Raw genomic sequence first — 21,694 nt, 5'->3', positions numbered from 1 at the left:
AACCTGCGAATTTTAATTTGTGCAAAAGCTCTTTGGTGGGTTACACCTTAATTGCTCTTGGGTTGCAAGATAAATTTAAAATTGTTGCAGGCTAGTGTTTCCCCAAATGAGCTTACACCTGGTTTAGAAGAAGTGGGATGGGGTTTGGTCTTGCTGTGCATAGTTGGGGTCCAACCTTTTAGTAAGATGGAGAATTGTGTGTTCTTATGCAATTCCAAAATCTGCGAATTTTAATTTGTGCAGAAGCTCTTCAGTGGGTTACACCTTAATTGCTCTCGGGTTGCAAGATAAATTTAAAATTGTTGCAGGCTAGTGTTTCCCCAAATGAACTTACACCTGGTTTAGAAGAAGTGGAATGGGGTCTGGTCTTGGTATTCATAGTTGGGGTCCAACCTTTTAGTAAGATGGAGAATTGTGTGTTCTTATGCAATTCCAAAATTTGCGAATTTTAATTTGTGCAAAAGCTCTTTGGTGGGTTACACCTTAATTGCTCTCGGGTTGCAAGAGAAATTTAAAATTTTTGCAGGCTAGTTTTTCCACAAATGAACTTACACCTGGTTTAGAAGAAGTGGGATGGGGTTTGGTCTATGTGTGCATAGTTGGGGTCCAACCTTTTAGTAAGATGGAGAATTGTGTGTTCTTATGCAATTCCAAAATCTGCGAATTTTAATTTGTGCAAAAGCTCTTTGGTGGGTTACACCTTAATTGCTCTTGGGTTGCAAGATAAATTTGAAATTGTTGCAGGCTAGTGTTTCCCCAAATGAACTTACACCTGGTTTAGAAGAAGTGGAATGGGGTCTGGTCTTGGTATTGATAGTTGGGGTCCAACCTTTTAGTAAGATGGAGAATTGTGTGTTCTTATGCAATTCCAAAATCTGCGAATTTTAATTTGTGCAAAAGCTCTTTGGTGGGTTACACCTTAATTGCTCTTGGGTTGCAAGATAAATTTAAAATTGTTGCAGGCTAGTGTTTCCCCAAATGAACTTACACCTGGTTTAGAAGAAGTGGGATGGGGTCTGGTCTTGGTGTGCATAGTTGGGGTCCAACCTTTTAGTAAGATGGAGTATTGTGTGTTCTTATGCAATTCCAAAATCTGCGAATTTTAATTCGTGCAGAAGCTCTTTAGTGGGTTACACCTTAATTACTCTTGGGTTGCAAGATAAATTTAAAATTTTTGCAGGCTAGTTTTTCCACAAATGAACTTACACCTGGTTTAGAAGAAGTGGGATGGGGTCTGGTCTTGCTGTGCATAGTTGGGGTCCAACCTTTTAGTAAGATGGAGAATTGTGTGTTCTTATGCAATTCCAAAATCTGCGAATTTTAATTTGTGCAAAAGCTCTTTGGTGGGTTACACCTTAATTGCTCTTGGGTTGCAAGATAAATTTAAAATTGTTGCAGGCTAGTGCTTCCCCAAATGAACTTACACCTGGTTTAGAAGAAGTGGGATGGGGTCTGGTCTTGCTGTGCATAGTTGGGGTCCAACCTTTTAGTAAGATGGAGAATTGTGTGTTCTTATGCAATTCCAAAATCTGCGAATTTTAATTTGTGCAAAAGCTCTTTGGTGGGTTACACCTTAATTGCTCTTGGGTTGCAAGATAAATTTAAAATTGTTGCAGGCTAGTGTTTCCCCAAATGAACTTACACCTGGTTTAGAAGAAGTGGGATGGGGTCTGGTCTTGCTGTGCATAGTTGGGGTCCAACCTTTTAGTAAGATGGAGAATTGTGTGTTCTTATGCAATTCCAAAATCTGCGAATTTTAATTTGTGCAAAAGCTCTTTGGTGGGTTACACCTTAATTGCTCTTGGGTTGCAAGATAAATTTAAAATTGTTGCAGGCTAGTGTTTCCCCAAATGAGCTTACACCTGGTTTAGAAGAAGTGGGATGGGGTCTGGTCTTGCTGTGCATAGTTGGGGTCCAACCTTTTAGTAAGATGGAGAATTGTGTGTTCTTATGCAATTCCAAAATCTGCGAATTTTAATTTGTGCAGAAGCTCTTCAGTGGGTTACACCTTAATTGCTCTCGGGTTGCAAGATAAATTTAAAATTGTTGCAGGCTAGTGTTTCCCCAAATGAACTTACACCTGGTTTAGAAGAAGTGGAATGGGGTCTGGTCTTGGTATTTATAGTTGGGGTCCAACCTTTTAGTAAGATGGAGAATTGTGTGTTCTTATGCAATTCCAAAATTTGCGAATTTTAATTTGTGCAAAAGCTCTTTGGTGGGTTACACCTTAATTGCTCTCGGGTTGCAAGAGAAATTTAAAATTTTTGCAGGCTAGTTTTTCCACAAATGAACTTACACCTGGTTTAGAAGAAGTGGGATGGGGTTTGGTCTTGGTGTGCATAGTTGGGGTCCAACCTTTTAGTAAGATGGAGAATTGTGTGTTCTTATGCAATTCCAAAATCTGCGAATTTTAATTTGTGCAAAAGCTCTTTGGTGGGTTACACCTTAATTGCTCTTGGGTTGCAAGATAAATTTAAAATTGTTGCAGGCTAGTGTTTCCCCAAATGAACTTACACCTGGTTTAGAAGAAGTGGAATGGGGTCTGGTCTTGGTATTGATAGTTGGGGTCCAACCTTTTAGTAAGATGGAGAATTGTGTGTTCTTATGCAATTCCAAAATCTGCGAATTTTAATTTGTGCAAAAGCTCTTTGGTGGGTTACACCTTAATTGCTCTTGGGTTGCAAGATAAATTTAAAATTGTTGCAGGCTAGTGTTTCCCCAAATGAACTTACACCTGGTTTAGAAGAAGTGGGATGGGGTCTGGTCTTGGTGTGCATAGTTGGGGTCCAACCTTTTAGTAAGATGGAGTATTGTGTGTTCTTATGCAATTCCAAAATCTGCGAATTTTAATTTGTGCAGAAGCTCTTTAGTGGGTTACACCTTAATTACTCTTGGGTTGCAAGATAAATTTAAAATTTTTGCAGGCTAGTTTTTCCACAAATGAACTTACACCTGGTTTAGAAGAAGTGGGATGGGGTCTGGTCTTGCTGTGCATAGTTGGGGTCTAACCTTTTAGTAAGATGGAGAATTGTGTGTTCTTATGCAATTCCAAAATCTGCGAATTTTAATTTGTGCAAAAGCTCTTTGGTGGGTTACACCTTAATTGCTCTTGGGTTGCAAGATAAATTTAAAATTGTTGCAGGCTAGTGTTTCCCCAAATGAACTTACACCTGGTTTAGAAGAAGTGGGATGGGGTCTGGTCTTGCTGTGCATAGTTGGGGTCCAACCTTTTAGTAAGATGGAGAATTGTGTGTTCTTATGCAATTCCAAAATCTGCGAATTTTAATTTGTGCAAAAGCTCTTTGGTGGGTTACACCTTAATTGCTCTTGGGTTGCAAGATAAATTTAAAATTGTTGCAGGCTAGTGTTTCCCCAAATGAGCTTACACCTGGTTTAGAAGAAGTGGGATGGGGTCTGGTCTTGGTGTGCATAGTTGGGGTCCAACCTTTTAGTAAGATGGAGAATTGTGTGTTCTTATGCAATTCCAAAATCTGCGAATTTTAATTTGTGCAGAAGCTCTTCAGTGGGTTACACCGTAATTGCTCTCGGGTTGCAAGATAAATTTAAAATTTTTGCAGGCTAGTTTTTCCACAAATGAACTTACACCTGGTTTAGAAGAAGTGGGATGGGGTCTGGTCTTGGTATTCATAGTTGGGGTCCAACCTTTTAGTAAGATGGAGAATTGTGTGTTCTTATGCAATTCCAAAATCTGCGAATTTTAATTTGTGCAAAAGCTCTTTGGTGGGTTACACCTTAATTGCTCTTGGGTTGCAAGATAAATTTAAAATTGTTGCAGGCTAGTGTTTCCCCAAATGAGCTTACACCTGGTTTAGAAGAAGTGGGATGGGGTCTGGTCTTAGTGTGCATAGTTGGGGTCCAACCTTTTAGTAAGATGGAGAATTGTGTGTTCTTATGCAATTCCAAAATCTGCGAATTTTAATTTGTGCAGAAGCTCTTTAGTGGGTTACACCTTAATTACTCTTGGGTTGCAAGATAAATTTAAAATTTTTGCAGGCTAGTTTTTCCACAAATGAACTTACACCTAGTTTAGAAGAAGTGGGATGGGGTCTGGTCTTGGTGTGCATAGTTGGGGTCCAACCTTTTAGTAAGATGGAGAATTGTGTGTTCTTATGCAATTCCAAAATCTGCAAATTTTAATTTGTGCAAAAGCTCTTTGGTGGGTTACACCTTAATTGCTCTTGGGTTGTAAGATAAATTTAAAATTATTGCAGGCTAGTTTTTCCACAAATGAACTTACACCTGGTTTAGAAGAAGTGGGATGGGGTTTGGTCTTGGTGTGCATAGTTGAGGTCCAACCTTTTAGTAAGAGGGAGAATTGTGTGTTCTTATGCAATTTCAAAATCTGCGAATTTTAATTTGTGCAAAAGCTCTTTGGTGTGTTACACCTTAATTGCTCTTGGGTTGCAAGATAAATTTAAAATTGTTGCAGGCTAGTGTTTCCCCAAATGAACTTACACCTGGTTTAGAAGAAGTGGAATGGGGTCTGGTTTTGCTGTGCATAGTTGGGGTCCAACCTTTTAGTAAGATGGAGAATTGTGTGTTCTTATGCAATTCCAAAATCTGCGAATTTTAATTTGTGCAAAAGCTCTTTGGTGGGTTACACCTTAATTGCCCTTGGGTTGCAAGATAAATTTAAAATTGTTGCAGGCTAGTGCTTCCCCAAATGAGCTTACACCTGGTTTCGAACAAGTGGGATGGGGTCTGGTCTTGGTGTGCATAGTTGAGGTCCAACCTTTTAGTAAGATGGAGAATTGTGTGTTCTTATGCAATTCCAAAATCTGAGAATTTTAATTTGTGCATAAGCTCTTTAGTGGGTTACACCTTAATTGCTCTCGGGTTGCAAGATAAATTTAAAATTTTTGAAGGCTAGTTTTTCCACAAATGAACTTACACCTGGTTTAGAAGAAGTGGGATGGGGTTTGGTCTTGGTGTGCATAGCTGGGGTCCAACCTTTTTGTAAGATGGAGAATTGTGTGTTCTTATGCAATTCCAAAATCTGCGAATTTTAATTTGTGCAAAAGCTCTTTGGTGGGTTACACCTTAATTGCTCTTGGGTTGCAAGATAAATTTAAAATTGTTGCAGGCTAGTGTTTCCCCAAATGAACTTACACCTGGTTTAGAAGAAGTGGAATGGGGTCTGGTCTTGTTATTCATAGTTGGGGTCCAACCTTTTAGTAAGATGGAGAATTGTGTGTTCTTATGCAATTCCAAAATCTGCGAATTTTAATTTGTGCAAAAGCTCTTTGGTGGGTTACAACTTAATTGCTCTTGGGTTGCAAGATAAATTTAAAATTGTTGCAGGCTAGTGTTTCCCCAAATGAACTTACACCTGGTTTAGAAGAAGTGGGATGGGGTCTGGTCTTGGTGTGCATAGTTGGGGTCCAACCTTTTAGTAAGATGGAGTATTGTGTGTTCTTATGCAATTCCAAAATCTGCGAATTTTAATTTGTGCAGAAGCTCTTTAGTGGGTTACACCTTAATTGCTCTTGGGTTGCAAGATAAATTTAAAATTGTTGCAGGCTAGTGTTTCCCCAAATGAACTTACACCTGGTTTAGAAGAAGTGGGATGGGGTCTGGTCTTGGTGTGCATAGTTGGGGTCCAACCTTTTAGTAAGATGGAGTATTGTGTGTTCTTATGCAATTCCAAAATCTGCGAATTTTAATTTGTGCAGAAGCTCTTTAGTGGGTTACACCTTAATTACTCTTGGGTTGCAAGATAAATTTAAAATTTTTGCAGGCTAGTTTTTCCACAAATGAACTTACACCTGGTTTAGAAGAAGTGGGATGGGGTCTGGTCTTGCTGTGCATAGTTGGGGTCCAACCTTTTAGTAAGATGGAGAATTGTGTGTTCTTATGCAATTCCAAAATCTGCGAATTTTAATTTGTGCAAAAGCTCTTTGGTGGGTTACACCTTAATTGCTCTTGGGTTGCAAGATAAATTTAAAATTGTTGCAGGCTAGTGTTTCCCCAAATTAACTTACACCTGGTTTAGAAGAAGTGGGATGGGGTCTGGTCTTGCTGTGCATAGTTGGGGTCCAACCTTTTAGTAAGATGGAGAATTGTGTGTTCTTATGCAATTCCAAAATCTGCGAATTTTAATTTGTGCAAAAGCTCTTTGGTGGGTTACACCTTAATTGCTCTTGGGTTGCAAGATAAATTTAAAATTGTTGCAGGCTAGTGTTTCCCCAAATGAGCTTACACCTGGTTTAGAAGAAGTGGGATGGGGTCTGGTCTTGGTGTGCATAGTTGGGGTCCAACCTTTTAGTAAGATGGAGAATTGTGTGTTCTTATGCAATTCCAAAATCTGCGAATTTTAATTTGTGCAGAAGCTCTTCAGTGGGTTACACCGTAATTGCTCTCGGGTTGCAAGATAAATTTAAAATTTTTGCAGGCTAGTTTTTCCACAAATGAACTTACACCTGGTTTAGAAGAAGTGGGATGGGGTCTGGTCTTGGTATTCATAGTTGGGGTCCAACCTTTTAGTAAGATGGAGAATTGTGTGTTCTTATGCAATTCCAAAATCTGCGAATTTTAATTTGTGCAAAAGCTCTTTGGTGGGTTACACCTTAATTGCTCTTGGGTTGCAAGATAAATTTAAAATTGTTGCAGGCTAGTGTTTCCCCAAATGAGCTTACACCTGGTTTAGAAGAAGTGGGATGGGGTCTGGTCTTAGTGTGCATAGTTGGGGTCCAACCTTTTAGTAAGATGGAGAATTGTGTGTTCTTATGCAATTCCAAAATCTGCGAATTTTAATTTGTGCAGAAGCTCTTTAGTGGGTTACACCTTAATTACTCTTGGGTTGCAAGATAAATTTAAAATTTTTGCAGGCTAGTTTTTCCACAAATGAACTTACACCTAGTTTAGAAGAAGTGGGATGGGGTCTGGTCTTGGTGTGCATAGTTGGGGTCCAACCTTTTAGTAAGATGGAGAATTGTGTGTTCTTATGCAATTCCAAAATCTGCAAATTTTAATTTGTGCAAAAGCTCTTTGGTGGGTTACACCTTAATTGCTCTTGGGTTGTAAGATAAATTTAAAATTATTGCAGGCTAGTTTTTCCACAAATGAACTTACACCTGGTTTAGAAGAAGTGGGATGGGGTTTGGTCTTGGTGTGCATAGTTGGGGTCCAACCTTTTAGTAAGAGGGAGAATTGTGTGTTATTATGCAATTTCAAAATCTGCGAATTTTAATTTGTGCAAAAGCTCTTTGGTGTGTTACACCTTAATTGCTCTTGGGTTGCAAGATAAATTTAAAATTGTTGCAGGCTAGTGTTTCCCCAAATGAACTTACACCTGGTTTAGAAGAAGTGGGATGGGGTCTGGTTTTGCTGTGCATAGTTGGGGTCCAACCTTTTAGTAAGATGGAGAATTGTGTGTTCTTATGCAATTCCAAAATCTGCGAATTTTAATTTGTGCAAAAGCTCTTTGGTGGGTTACACCTTAATTGCCCTTGGGTTGCAAGATAAATTTAAAATTGTTGCAGGCTAGTGCTTCCCCAAATGAGCTTACACCTGGTTTCGAACAAGTGGGATGGGGTCTGGTCTTGGTGTGCATAGTTGGGGTCCAACCTTTTAGTAAGATGGAGAATTGTGTGTTCTTATGCAATTCCAAAATCTGAGAATTTTAATTTGTGCATAAGCTCTTCAGTGGGTTACACCTTAATTGCTCTCGGGTTGCAAGATAAATTTAAAATTTTTGCAGGCTAGTTTTTCCACAAATGAACTTACACCTGGTTTAGAAGAAGTGGGATGGGGTTTGGTCTTGGTGTGCATAGCTGGGGTCCAACCTTTTAGTAAGATGGAGAATTGTGTGTTCTTATGCAATTCCAAAATCTGCGAATTTTAATTTGTGCAAAAGCTCTTTGGTGGGTTACACCTTAATTGCTCTTGGGTTGCAAGATAAATTTAAAATTGTTGCAAGCTAGTGTTTCCCCAAATGAACTTACACCTGGTTTAGAAGAAGTGGAATGGGGTCTGGTCTTGGTATTCATAGTTGGGGTCCAACCTTTTAGTAAGATGGAGAATTGTGTGTTCTTATGCAATTCCAAAATTTGCGAATTTTAATTTGTGCAAAAGCTCTTTGGTGGGTTACACCTTAATTGCTCTTGGGTTGCAAGATAAATTTAAAATTTTTGCAGGCTAGTGTTTCCCCAAATGAACTTACACCTGGTTTAGAAGAAGTGGGATGGGGTCTGGTCTTGGTGTGCATAGTTGGGGTCCAACCTTTTAGTAAGATGGAGTATTGTGTGTTCTTATGCAATTCCAAAATCTGCGAATTTTAATTTGTGCAGAAGCTCTTTAGTGGGTTACACCTTAATTACTCTTGGGTTGCAAGATAAATTTAAAATTTTTGCAGGCTAGTTTTTCCACAAATGAACTTACACCTAGTTTAGAAGAAGTGGAATGGGGTCTGGTCTTGGTATTCATAGTTGGGGTCCAACCTTTTAGTAAGATGGAGAATTGTGTGTTCTTATGCAATTCCAAAATCTGAGAATTTTAATTTGTGCATAAGCTCTTCAGTGGGTTACACCTTAATTGCTCTCGGGTTGCAAGATAAATTTAAAATTTTTGCAGGCTAGTTTTTCCACAAATGAACTTACACCTGGTTTAGAAGAAGTGGGATGGGGTTTGGTCTTGGTGTGCATAGCTGGGGTCCAACCTTTTAGTAAGATGGAGAATTGTGTGTTCTTATGCAATTCCAAAATCTGCGAATTTTAATTTGTGCAAAAGCTCTTTGGTGGGTTACACCTTAATTGCTCTTGGGTTGCAAGATAAATTTAAAATTGTTGCAAGCTAGTGTTTCCCCAAATGAACTTACACCTGGTTTAGAAGAAGTGGAATGGGGTCTGGTCTTGGTATTCATAGTTGGGGTCCAACCTTTTAGTAAGATGGAGAATTGTGTGTTCTTATGCAATTCCAAAATTTGCGAATTTTAATTTGTGCAAAAGCTCTTTGGTGGGTTACACCTTAATTGCTCTTGGGTTGCAAGATAAATTTAAAATTGTTGCAGGCTAGTGTTTCCCCAAATGAACTTACACCTGGTTTAGAAGAAGTGGGATGGGGTCTGGTCTTGGTGTGCATAGTTGGGGTCCAACCTTTTAGTGAGATGGAGTATTGTGTGTTCTTATGCAATTCCAAAATCTGCGAATTTTAATTTGTGCAGAAGCTCTTTAGTGGGTTACACCTTAATTACTCTTGGGTTGCAAGATAAATTTAAAATTTTTGCAGGCTAGTTTTTCCACAAATGAACTTACACCTAGTTTAGAAGAAGTGGGATGGGGTCTGGTCTTGGTGTGCATAGTTGGGGTCCAACCTTTTAGTAAGATGGAGAATTGTGTGTTCTTATGCAATTCCAAAATCTGCGAATTTTAATTTGTGCAAAAGCTCTTTGGTGGGTTACACCTTAATTGCTCTTGGGTTGCAAGATAAATTTAAAATTGTTGCAGGCTAGTGTTTCCCCAAATGAGCTTACACCTGGTTTAGAAGAAGTGGGATGGGGTCTGGTCTTGCTAAGCATAGTTGGGGTCCAACCTTGTAGTAAGATGGAGAATTGTGTGTTCTTATGCAATTTCAAAATCTGCGAATTTTAATTTGTGCTGAAGCTCTTTAGTGGGTTACACCTTAATTGCTCTTGGGCTGCAAGATAAATTTAAAATTTTTGCAGGCTAGTTTTTCCCCAAATGAACTTACACCCAGTTTTGAAGAAATGGGATGGGATCTGGTATTTGGGTGCATAGCTCGGATCCACCCACTACAACAAATTTTCAAATTTGCGAGGGAATAATCCCTTGCTAATCCCTCGCTGATCCCTAGCAAAACGATTTAGCGAAGGATTAGCGAGAAAATAGGGAGGGTAATGAACCGAAGCTAAATTATAGCTAGCTAATTAGCCAGGGAACTACTCCATAGCTAATCCCTAGCTAATCGTTAGCTAATCCCTAGCAAACTAGGTGTAGCAAATCCCTAGGTAATCTCTAGCAAAATGTTTATAGCAAATCCCTAACTAATCCCTAGCAAAATGTTTGTAGCAAATTCCTAGCTAATCCCTAGCAAACTAGTTCTAGCAAATCCCTAGCTAATCCCTAGCAAACTAGTTGTAGTAAATTCCTAACTAATCCCTAGCAAACGAATTGTAGCAAATTCGTAGCTAATCCCTAGCAAACTAGTTGTAGCAAATCCCTAACTAATTCCTAGAAAACTAGTTGTAGCAAATCCCTAGTTAATCTCTAGCTAAATGTTTGTAACAAATCTCTAGTTAATCCCTAGCAAACTAATCCCTAGCTAAACCCTCGCTAATCCCTAGCAGAGTGGTTGTAGCAAATTTCTAGTTGATTCGTAGCAAATTAATACCTAGCTAAACCCTAGCTAATCCATCACCAATTGTAATACTTTATCTCTAGCTAATTCCTAACAGAATCGTAACAAATTGCATTAGGCCAAATTGTTTCATGCTCTTATTATTTTTGTACCTTATAAAATAAATTTAATTATTAATATTACTTAAAAATATAATACATCTTGCCGACCAATTTATATGAAACATTTCAAATTTTATCACATTCAAAATAGTCAAATTTATATGTTTGTTGATTGATGTTAATGATAGCATCTTTAAAACAAAAATAACCGATGTTCAAGTAGAAAAACTAGATCATATCAATATTGGGAAACTCCTAATAAATTGATTTGCTACTTATTTCCTCCGGAGCTTTAATTTGTATCAAAAGTTAACATAGGGTGAACTTTAATTTTGATTGGAGTATCACTGAAATCTAAAGTAATCTAAAAATGCGATTAAATCATAAACGATTAATCTAAAAATTCCATTAATCAGATTTAAGTACAATTGCACCAATCATGTTACATGAGATAAGTTAGACACCACTTCAACAGAATCACAATGAAGAAGCAATGGAAATCACATATTATTAATGACACTTCTCGATAATCTTTTTATTTTTAATTCTTTAACCAATATACCCATTTGCCTTAAATTAAAGAAAAGATAAGAAGAGGTGACACAGACAGAACCTATTAGAAAGCCATTGGGGGAGAGATCCTCTGCCGACGTAAGGAAGTTCCCAGCCGCAACATTCACAAGTATATTAATCCTTCCAAAGTGCTTAAACGTTTATTCCACCACCCTCTATGCATCCTCTTGCTTCCATAACGCTCATACTAGTGTCCAGTCCTAAATATACCTTAGATGCTATTATCCTAATTCTAAATTGAACACTACTTTTTAATTAAAACTAAAATTGATAACACTAGGTCCCCTACATTTGTTTCTAGGGATTTTAGCTGCTCCAACAATGATGTCTTTTGTGGCGGAAAAAATGGCAAAGATACAAGTCACAAATCATGCAAACCAGGCAACAACGTTAGGTAGAAATTTTGTTTCAGCTTTGGACGGGTAGAAATATAAGAAATGATGACATTATAAATACACATATTAAATAAACAGTTGTAAAACTCACACTGAGTACACCTTGATATTAAATACACTTACTTGAACTTACCCCTATATCATCCCACTACTCAAAACCAATGCAACAGGAATCATCCATTACAAAATCATTATTCTGATCATAAGCGGATTTCAAATTGTAGAAACGGGTTCGAAGAACATCTAGATGCTTCCTCAATTTATTGTTGTTGAAACTAAGGTCTGTTTGCCTATTAAACTCATCACGAATATGATTCCATGTTTTCTTGTCAAAAACATTGTTTGGTCTGTTTCCCAGTTGAATCTGCTTGACAACCAAGTCTGCAAATAGCTTTCAAAGGATGTTGTCCAGTCCATCTTGTCCTTGATCGCTCTTGCTTGGGCTGATTGCTGGCTTCATGTTCCATCCACACCTGCACAAATGATTATAATTCAATAATTTACTCAATAACATCCTTAGAAAAGCCCCTCCTGTAGTGATCCCACTAAAATTTAAGAAAAAGTAAAAGGGCCCCTTGGGTTTGAAGCTTAAACTTATTACCCAAACCAAAGTCGCACATCAACAATTTAAATTTTACAAAAGTGTCACATTATCCATCATGACAATAAAAGGCATTGAAGAAAAAATGTCACTCCAAACAGCATAACATAATAACATTAAAGCAAATGAAACTGAATAACAACGATTTATTGCCATAATAATTCTTGTATTTCAAAACACTACACAATTCAAAGCGAGAAATCCTCCAATTACACACTCATAAAAACTGCAACATGACAATATCCAATAGACTATCACTAATTCCTATGGCCCTAATCACCTTAAAAAAATCACAATTCCTTTTGGTTTTCTTTCCAAATTTAAACAATAGCAAGGACACTGTTCTTATAACGACAATAATTTTGAGTTGTTGAACGTAGATAGTGTTCATTAGTCATCTTAAAACACAACCGTGGAATGCACAAAAAAATGTAGAGGCGAAAGCTGGTGAATCAAAGAACTAGGTCGAAGCAATGCGAAGTAAATTAAAGATCAACGTAGATGATCAAACTCCACAAAACCAGCACAGGTAACAGAACCGTCTAATGGAATTAAAGCCTTTAATTTAATCAGATTCGTTTCACACGTTGCAAATCAACAATAAAACTAACATTTGAAATGAAAATGAAAAAGAAATACCTAGAGTTGAGTGTGTTGCGATGGAGAAAGAGAAAGAGAAAAAAAAGGAAAGGATAGTGTGAATTTGAACGGAGAGGAGTAGAGGTAAATCTGACGGCGGAGGATGGAAGAGATGAGCGACGGCGGAGGATGGAAGAGATGAGCGACGGCGGAGGATGGAAGAGATGAGCGACGGCGCCGGGAACAACCACCAAGAATCGTTACGTCGTTGGCGAGAGGTGTTTGACTTGATTTTAGAAACATAGTAATGTAGTCAGTGTTTGAGAGAAAAAGAAATCAAAAAATGAAGGAAAGAAGGAAGTGTACAGTGCTGCTTGCGAACGAAGGAACGAACGGCGCTCCCATCAGCGTTTTTTTTTTATTTCATTTTAAACTATGTAATTAATTACTATTGTTCAGTGCTGCTTGCGAAAGTGCAAGGAAACTAAACAAAATAACAGTGTTTTTATTAATTCTTCTAATATAAATATTTAAATTTTAAATGAATTTTTAAGTGTATAATTAAATTAAGTTAAATATTCGTATTTTATAAATAAAATACATACATACAATTTGTTTTTATTTATAATATATCATAAATAATTTATTTCATATTTAAAATGTTTAAAAAATTAAATAATATAAAACAAATTATACCATAAATATAATAATATATATAATAATATGTAACAATATAAATCAATTAATAATCCTTTTGAATAAATTAATATATAAAATATAAAAAAGCAGCGTAAAGATAATAAACAATTATCAAAATAATAATTAATCATTTGATTTTAAATATAATTAATAAGAATTGTTTTAATACCTTTTATAATAATATTTAAACGGAAAGAAATATATTGTATTAGTTAAATTTTAGTTATTATTTTAATATATATATATATATATATATATAATAAATATAATTAACAAATAAAAGATTAATTTATATAAAAATAAAATATATGTTGATAATTTGTTAATATATTGATAGTTTTTATAAATTTATTTAATAAATTCATATTTAATAAAATAGTTTGTATATATTTTTAATTACAAATTCTATTTATTAGCTTTGGATTTGCAACAAAATCATTAATCATAATTAATTAGCTTACCATACTATGTTGTATCTAATTCCTAATTAATTAGCTACAATTTAGCTACCATATTATGTTGTGTTTAATCCCTAACTAATTAGCTACACCTTAACTACCATATTATGTTGTGTATAATTCCTAACTAATTAGCTATAACTTAGCTACAAAATTTATGTTGTGTTTAATCCCTAACTAATTAGCTACAACTTAACTACCATATCATGTTGTGTATAATCCCTAACTAATTAGCTATAACTTAACTACCATATTTATGTTGTGTTTAATCCCTAACTAATTAGCTACAACTTAGCTACCATATTATGTTGTGTAAAGTCCCTCGCTAATTAGTTGCAACTTAGCTACCATATCTGTGTTGTATTTAATCCCTAACTAATTAGCTACAACTTAGCTACCATATTATGTTGTGTATAGTCCCTCGCTCATTAGCTACAATTTTAGTTTGTCGCTAATCCTTCGCTAATTAGCGACAAATTAGTGAGCAAAATTTTCCCTCGCTAATTTCCCTCGCAAATTAGTAAATTTCTTGTAGTGACCCTTTTAGTAAGGGAGAAAATTGTGTGTTCTTATGCACTTCAAAATTTGTCAATTTTACTTTGTGAAAAAACTCCTTTGTGGGTTACACCTTAATTGGTCTTGGGTTGCAAGATAAGTTGAAAAATGCTGCAGACTAGTTTTTCCTTATATTAACTTACACTTGGTTTAGAAGAAGTGGAATGGGCTCTATTATTGGTATGCACACTTGGGGTCCACCCTTTTAGTAGGGGAGAGATTTGTGTGTTGTTATGCACTTCCAATATCTGTCAACTTGTTTTATGCAAAATCTCCTTGCTGGGTTACATCCTAATTGCGCTTGGGTTGCAAGATAAGTTTAAAAATGTTGCAGGTTAGTATTTTTCTTCGGTGGCAAGAGAAGTCGTAAGGAGAAGTAGTGAACTATTCATTTTCCATTTTTTTATTATAGTTAATTAAGTTCATATGTTGATGTTTTCTAACATGTTTTTTTAACTATTTCATTGGTTTTTTAGCTTGTGGTTCGTAACCGTTGTAAAACAAACTACATTGTTAAAGTTAATGGTTTATTGAGACCAAGACATCGCTCTCGAATTGGAGGCACTCCATTTAGGTGGTGTGTTGACATGGTGAAACTGTTGGATATCAATGGAGTGTTGTTAAAATATACACTGAGTTGGTGGGTCCATGAACATGAAAGTATATATATCAGGCAACATTTGGTACGGTTGTCTATTTTAGATGTTTGTGTTTGTTTGGGTTTGAATGCTGTTGGGGTTGATGTAGAATTCAATAATGTTGTGTGCGGGGTGATCAAGTCATTATTTGAACATGAACCAATAACAATACATGACATTGTTAATAGGATATACTTTTATTTACAAAGTGACGATGATGATGACAATGACAATGTAGACAATGTTTGTCGTTTGTACTTGTTGCTATGTTTTGCTCTTTTGTATTTCCCTAGGACTTTTCGGACTGTCACAAACATGCCATTTAGATTGTTGGATAACCTTGACAACTTGAATCAATACAACTGGTCAAGGTCTATCTATAGTTTTTTGGTTGAAGGTTTCAATCATGCTTACCACACTTTAAGGCAAGATCAAAACATGTCTGCCATAACTGTAGCTGGGTCAGTGGCTATTTTGCAGGTATTTATTATTTAAGTCAATTTTGATTTTGTTAGGCTTGTGTTTGTGAAGTTAATGATTAATTAGTTCCTCTATTATTTTTTCAGCTTTTGGTTTGTTGACTACTTTCGTTAGGGTCTTATAAAGGTGATGTTATTTTCCCGAGAATTTTGAGTTGGTCGTCCTTGATGATTAGGACTCACGGAATCAAATCCGCATTTGAATATAACAAGGTATTGTATTGCATTCGTTTTAGTTTAGTTAATTAAGTTGTATTATGTGTACCAATAAGGTATAAAGTTTGGACATCATTATGCAGGTTGTTCTTCATTGGGAATTAACTGAAGAGGAAAAAAACATTGATGTTGTTCGTGATGCCTTAAATATTGGTGAACATGGCATCCCAAAAAAAGGAATAGATGACATGTCCTTTACTCAATTTAAGCAATGGTGCAAAAGGAAGTTGAAAAGAAATTATAGGGTCGTTCGACAATTAAAAGAGCAGCTGAGCAGTATGGAAGAAGAGTATGCTCGTGGAGGTGAGGAACCTGACCCACCTTCCTTTCATCAACCTGAAACCTCTTCCTTTGATAAAGGTGATGCCTTTGATGTTGAGGAGCCACAATCACGTCATTTTGAGCAACATGAGCAAGGTACTCCTGAATACAATCATCATGGAATGGAAATTATTCCCTTTATCGAAGCAGAAAAATGTTCTTTTGATGTTGACATAACTCAATTGTATCGCATTCTTGTGTCATAAAATGACAAGTTGGTTACTGTTATGGATATAAATTTCATTATTTTATTTCCATGGTTATATAGAGTTAATTCTAAATTTCCACTTTTCAGGAAAGTGGTGGTTGACATAAATCACCAGATATTAACCATAGTTGAGTGTTGGGGATTTCGTCCTCGTGGAAAAATTTGCAACATGGTAATGGCCTTAATTGATGTAATATTATAAACTTGTTATTTTGCCTAATGAAATGACATTGTTGATTTCAAATTTTGTCAGGCCATTTTGTTTGCTTGCAACAACTTCATGTATAGACAAAGAAAATTGAATGGGTCGATCAAGAGAGTTGTGTTTAGTCCTCTGTATACGGTATTATAATTCTTATTGTTTTTTAAGTTTTTATATTTGATGGATGTTGTTCATGATGGTTTATGAAAATGTAATTGTGATATTTTGAATGTAGAGCGTAGTTGTTGAAGATAGTAGAAAGGTAAAGGCAAAGAGACGTCAATGGATCTTAGGGGACTACAACAATTTCCTGACGCGTGGACTAGTTTCAGTACATGATATATTGACAGCAGATTTTGTAAGAATGAATATTTGTAATTTTATTTATTAAGTAGTAATTGTGAATGTTTAATGAGTTTTTGTTTTATTCTTGGAAGCTCTTTGCTCCTATTATCCATGAGCAACATTGGTGGTGTTATGCAATCAACTGTCGCACCCACCAATTTTTTGTCCTTGACTCTCTTGGGAGGACATGACAAGGATGAAAAAGAATAGACAATGCGATTGTAAGTAACTTCTTAAAATAAATGCTCTTGTTGGAAAATTCAGCTATTGATTTGTAAAATGTATGTTGATCTTTTGTATTGGGATTTTTTAAGGCCCGTAACATGGAGATTTTATTTGGTTTCCTTTTAAATCATTCTAATGCTGATAAACCTAAATTTGAAGTCCTTACCCAAGGCCTTCCCCTACAACCAAATTTGTAAGTACCAATTTTGTCTTACATTTGATCGAATATTAGTATAGTGATACCATAATTTGACTTAATATATGTTCACATATTTCGAGATATGATTGTGGCATGATGGTCTTGAGATATATTGAGTTGTGGGATGGTGAAACAATGTTTGATGAAAAAAACTTCCCCGCATAAACTTTTGTAAGTGGCATTTATTGAATTTCGTTTTGCTGTCATGGTATTTAGTCGTTATAATTTTTATTTACTTTATTCCATGTCGCGGGAGGAACTTCAAGAACTCAGACAACATTACATATGTGATTGGTTTATGGATCCCGAAAATATTCATTGCAATTACATTGCTTCAAGTTTTAGATGTATTTAAAAGTAAATAGTTTTTGTTGGCATCAATTGTAAAATGTGATAGGAATATGACAGTTCTCATTCCTAAGGTGATAATTTGGTTCATAAGTTGTGAAATATTTTAATTCTTATCTCGTGCATCAATTTGGTTACAACTTAATTCCCTTCGAATTACAAAGTAGTTTTAAGATTGATGCAGGTTAATAAATGTATGCATGTTAATTCAAGAAATAATGAAATGGTAAAAAGATTATATGCAACGTTTTCCTAGATCCAATGAAGTTCATGTTGGTATGACTCCTTTTCAGTGACATCAATGATGACAAATTTTGAATCAAATGCATTGAATAAAAGATATCCTCCAAGTGGATCATGCATTGATTACATAATCAGTTGGTCAATGTACAATGCAGAAATTAAAGATATCCTTAATACGAAAGTCCCATCCACCATACCTATGAGACTACAAAAATTACAATCATGTTAAATCAAAAAGAGGAACAACCCATGGCCACATGTTGTCAATATTGATTACCAAAAAAATATATTTGTGGACAATTCAGAGATGTCATTTACAAACACATGTTTGTTGTAACTATGTTTGTTGATGCCATTTCATTTGCAAGTGCCCATGTCGTCAAAATAAAATACCAAACCATCGCCATTCCTGCAAAAAAAAAAATATTTCATGAGTGTTGGATGAATCTGGATACATAATTATCCATTAATACCTAAAATAAGTAGGCCATGCATAACGTATTTGACTATACTTAATAATTTGTTCCTTGTAACACAATTTGTGTTTGATGTGTGCTATTTTGAATTGAAGTCAGCAGGGAAACAAATCCAATGGATTGGACGTCTTCAACCTGGCAACATAAATTTAAGTATAATTACTACACCCCAAATGATGTCAATAACGATAAAGTTAAATGGTTAGTAGAACATCACATTGTTAACTGTGAAGTACCTGTGTCGGATTAGTATGCGTAAGGACTTCTGATTGGTTAGTAGATGACATTAAATTCGTATCCAAAGTCCATCCCTATAAAGGATAACCAAAGAATTAAAAAAAATGTGATCATATTGTAAAAAAAAAATTGAATTCAAATTTTGATTTATTGGATTTCATTAAATGCACATACCATTTCAGCCCCACAGTCTTTATTTTAAGCACAATCGCAACCCGTAGACTTTCTTCTTTTACAAACCTTCTGCACAATGGATTTCAATATCGTCGATCGGGGTCTACCCTTTCTCTTAACAGAAATAGGATTGTTGATACATTTGTTGGATGACACGGTTTGTAGAGGACAATCATTTTCAGTCTCAAATTCAACCCCCTTACTTGTATTATCAAAATGTGACAATCCATGATCATATGCAATGGAGTCCAATTTCTTAAACAAACATTGTGTTTCGTTGTCTGACTCGCATGCGACCTTGGCAATCTTATAGAAACGCTTACAAAGTGCATCATACCTTTTGACATTAGCTTCTTCCTTTTTAGAATTGCTTGCAACCCTTATGTACGTGTGCCGTCTACACATTAGCTTGCTCCATCTTTTTAAAACATATTTGTCTGGCACACTTTTAACGCCCTCTTGCCCATACACGACTAAGTATTCCTCTAAACTCAAAGAGAAGGCAAGTGCATTGTATGTTAAGTGTGTGATGATCAAACAAAACATCATGATACATGTCTGCGCATTGACCTTTCCACATAAACTCTTCCACCTAATGGCATTATTGTATTGAACCATGAATTGTTGCAATGTCGTTGTCGAATTGATGAAACCATCGAAGAATGCGTTCATGCTCTCACTTCGTTGCGTAGTCGACATACTTGCCCAAAAGTTATTCTTCAAATAACATGGAACCCAGCGATGTCTATCTTCATAAAGTGTTAAAAGCCATGCATTTTCATGTAATCCATTTTCTGTGATGAACTTATCCCAACCACACTCAAAACCATCAAGACTCACTGACTCATACACCAACTGCTTCATGTCATGCTTAATTTGCTTGTAACTTGAGTACCCTTGCAACTTCTCAGGAACTTTTTTCATGATGTGCCAAAGGCACCATTTGTGTCTTGCATTGGGAAACACAATTTCAATTGCATTTTTCATGGCCTTGCATTGGTCGGTCACGATTCCAAGTGGTGCCTTATTTGACATGCAACGCAACCAACATGTAAATAGCCATATAAATGTTCTAGTGTCCTCTGATGATAACAACCCACAACCTAATAAAATGGATTGACAATGATTATTTACACCTATAAATGGGGCAAAAGGCATGTCATACTTATTAGTCAAGTATGTTGTGTCAAATGACACAACATCCCCAAAATCTACACATGCCGCTCTACTCCTACCATCCGCCTAGAACACATTAGTAATTTTGTTCTCTTGATCGACGTCAATTTCAAAGAAGAAATCCTTATTTAATTCCCTTCATCCTCGAGAAATGATTAAACAATGTTTGCCCATCGCCATCCTTAACCAGCGCTCGTCTCTGCTGACCAATATAGTTCCTGACATCCCTTTCCATAAAATCCAAGTTTTCATAACCTCCAGCATCAAATACCAAAGACCGAAAACTTTTGTTCAAACGCACTTCCGCTTGATCATTGATATCGATTACTCTTTTTGCCTGCATATTTATCTTCCTATTACCGCACACAAGCTTTGATTTGTGTGGACTTAAATGGTGATTATGTTCCTCCACCGCACTTCTCATCAACCATTCACCTTCCTCTTTAACAGTAGTAACACGTGCAGGGCAAGCCTTTCTTTGTGTCGGGATGGTTTTTTTTTTCGGGGGGATGTTGGACACATGGTTTCCTTCTCGAGAACAAACTAGTTTGACGTAGCACAACTCATTATGATCGTCTTTCTTTGATGTTTTGATTCGGACACCGAAACCACTTCTGATTGCATGTTGTTTATAAAATTTCTGTAGTTCATCCACAGTTTCAAAAGTCATCCCCACTTTAGGAAAGAAACCCAAGTGGGATTCACCACAGTCGTTCTTGGTTGAAACAGAGCCAATGATGTTACAGCTGTTTTCAGGGATATCATCTTTTAGTAGAGTAATGCTATCCAGACCCAGAGCTTGTGTTTCTTCCATGTTTTTTCCTTGTATAAACATTCATTGCAGTTCATAAGTGTTACTGTCAATACAATGTTTAACAAAAGTAAATAACGCGTATTAAAAATTTATATGGGTAAGGACGTCTGTTGTTTTGTGAACAAAATTAATGTGCAATGAAGCATTTACTGTCAATGACGATAAAAATCCAAGACAAATTACTTTCAAAATTTTTGGAAAAGTAAAGGAACCCTAAAACTTAAAGTACAATAAAAAACATGCTGGAGGAAGCCATTAATGTTGCAGATAAGTAGAATGGATAATGAATGAAACCATTTTTTACTCAACTTACTTGATCAATGCACCACCAACCAAAGTAGGCAGATTCCTAAAGACTAATCGTCAATGTGTTGTGCACGGAGAAAAAAGAGATATTATCCATGGAGGATGGGTTGTTGTGAGCCTTGAAATGCATTAAATGAATGAGCTTTGGTTGGTGATGGAAAAGTAGACCGGGCCGTCGAATGTAACAGGGAAATTAATTACATTGTAAGTTGAAACGTATTCAATAAGCTACCCAAGGGTATTTTCGTACAAGTATCCATCTTTTTCAATTATAAATTAAACATAAAGCTAAAAACATTTACCTCAACGAAAACACCTTTGATCTTTGTCCGCCTAATCACATTATGCATTATAGTTGTACTGTACTGTACCGTACCTAGCCAAACTCGACCAAGTAAACAATGTGCATATCGAGACCGCCAAGTACCCAAGCTAGGCCGAATTAGCACTTCATATCACCAACATAAGCCATTTAGGCAAGTAGTCGGTCTAGACCGACTACTCGAGCATATCTGGTAAGGTTATAGCCCAGGCCGACTACTCCAATAAACTTAAGCGAAAATCGAAGCCCCCGCATTCAATAGGTCTCAAGGGCCTGGGTTGGGGCCCAGGCCCACTCAGGGCCCAAACTAGAGCCCAGGTCAAGACCCAGCCCATGAAATGGTCAAACGTCATTAATATTTTATAAATACACGTGGACCCCATCATTTAAAGGTACGCATTCATTAATCACTGATTTGACTCTCTAAGAGCTTTGACTTACTTGAGCTTCGGAGACTCTTCTGCAGGTA

General features: G+C 36.2%; 2 protein-coding genes and 1 long non-coding RNA gene across 4 annotated transcripts; all 3 read right to left on the bottom strand.

Annotated features, from left to right (window-relative positions):
- Positions 1 to 11,434: 11,434 nt before the first annotated feature.
- LOC114187490 (uncharacterized) lies at positions 11,435 to 13,040 on the bottom strand. Of its 2 annotated transcripts, XR_014995777.1 has the most exons (3): positions 12,951 to 13,040; positions 12,645 to 12,870; positions 11,435 to 11,877 (listed from the first exon to the last, which is right to left on the bottom strand). It is a non-coding gene; the product is annotated as an uncharacterized LOC114187490 (long non-coding RNA). The 2 variants fall into 2 exon arrangements; XR_003605269.2 differs by having other exon boundaries at positions 12,645 to 13,035.
- A 4,819-nt stretch (positions 13,041 to 17,859) lies between these two features.
- Positions 17,860 to 19,642, bottom strand: LOC146885387 (protein FAR1-RELATED SEQUENCE 1-like). The gene is made up of 3 exons (XM_085674687.1): positions 18,674 to 19,642; positions 18,433 to 18,507; positions 17,860 to 17,925 (listed from the first exon to the last, which is right to left on the bottom strand). Exons 1-3 carry the CDS (start codon positions 19,640 to 19,642, stop codon positions 17,860 to 17,862), a joined length of 1,110 nt encoding a protein of 369 aa, XP_085530813.1.
- A 265-nt stretch (positions 19,643 to 19,907) lies between these two features.
- LOC114187809 (protein FAR-RED IMPAIRED RESPONSE 1-like) lies at positions 19,908 to 20,597 on the bottom strand. Its single transcript, XM_028076182.2, has one exon. It carries the CDS (start codon positions 20,595 to 20,597, stop codon positions 19,908 to 19,910), a length of 690 nt encoding a protein of 229 aa, XP_027931983.2.
- Positions 20,598 to 21,694: the final 1,097 nt, after the last annotated feature.

The sequence above is a fragment of the Vigna unguiculata genome, chromosome 6 (assembly GCF_037176805.1).
Source record: "Vigna unguiculata cultivar grain cowpea cultivar isolate G323 ecotype 2 chromosome 6, ASM3717680v1, whole genome shotgun sequence".
Classification (NCBI taxonomy): Eukaryota; Viridiplantae; Streptophyta; class Magnoliopsida; order Fabales; family Fabaceae; genus Vigna; species Vigna unguiculata.
This window is presented reverse-complemented; position numbering and strand designations above follow the sequence as displayed.

Bases quoted from the DNA above. Each gene is read 5' to 3' on its own strand.
- LOC114187809 (XM_028076182.2), bottom strand. From the start codon at position 20,597: ATGGAAGAAACACAAGCTCTGGGTCTGGATAGCATTACTCTACTAAAA.
- LOC146885387 (XM_085674687.1), bottom strand. From the start codon at position 19,642: ATGTCAAATAAGGCACCACTTGGAATCGTGACCGACCAATGCAAGGCC. The intron at 18,508-18,673 runs GTTTGTAAAAGA...TATCCTTTATAG, and splicing joins TGAAATCCATTGTGCAGAAG to GGATGGACTTTGGATACGAA. The intron at 17,926-18,432 runs GTACTTCACAGT...TAATTTTTGTAG, and splicing joins CGCATACTAATCCGACACAG to TCTCATAGGTATGGTGGATG.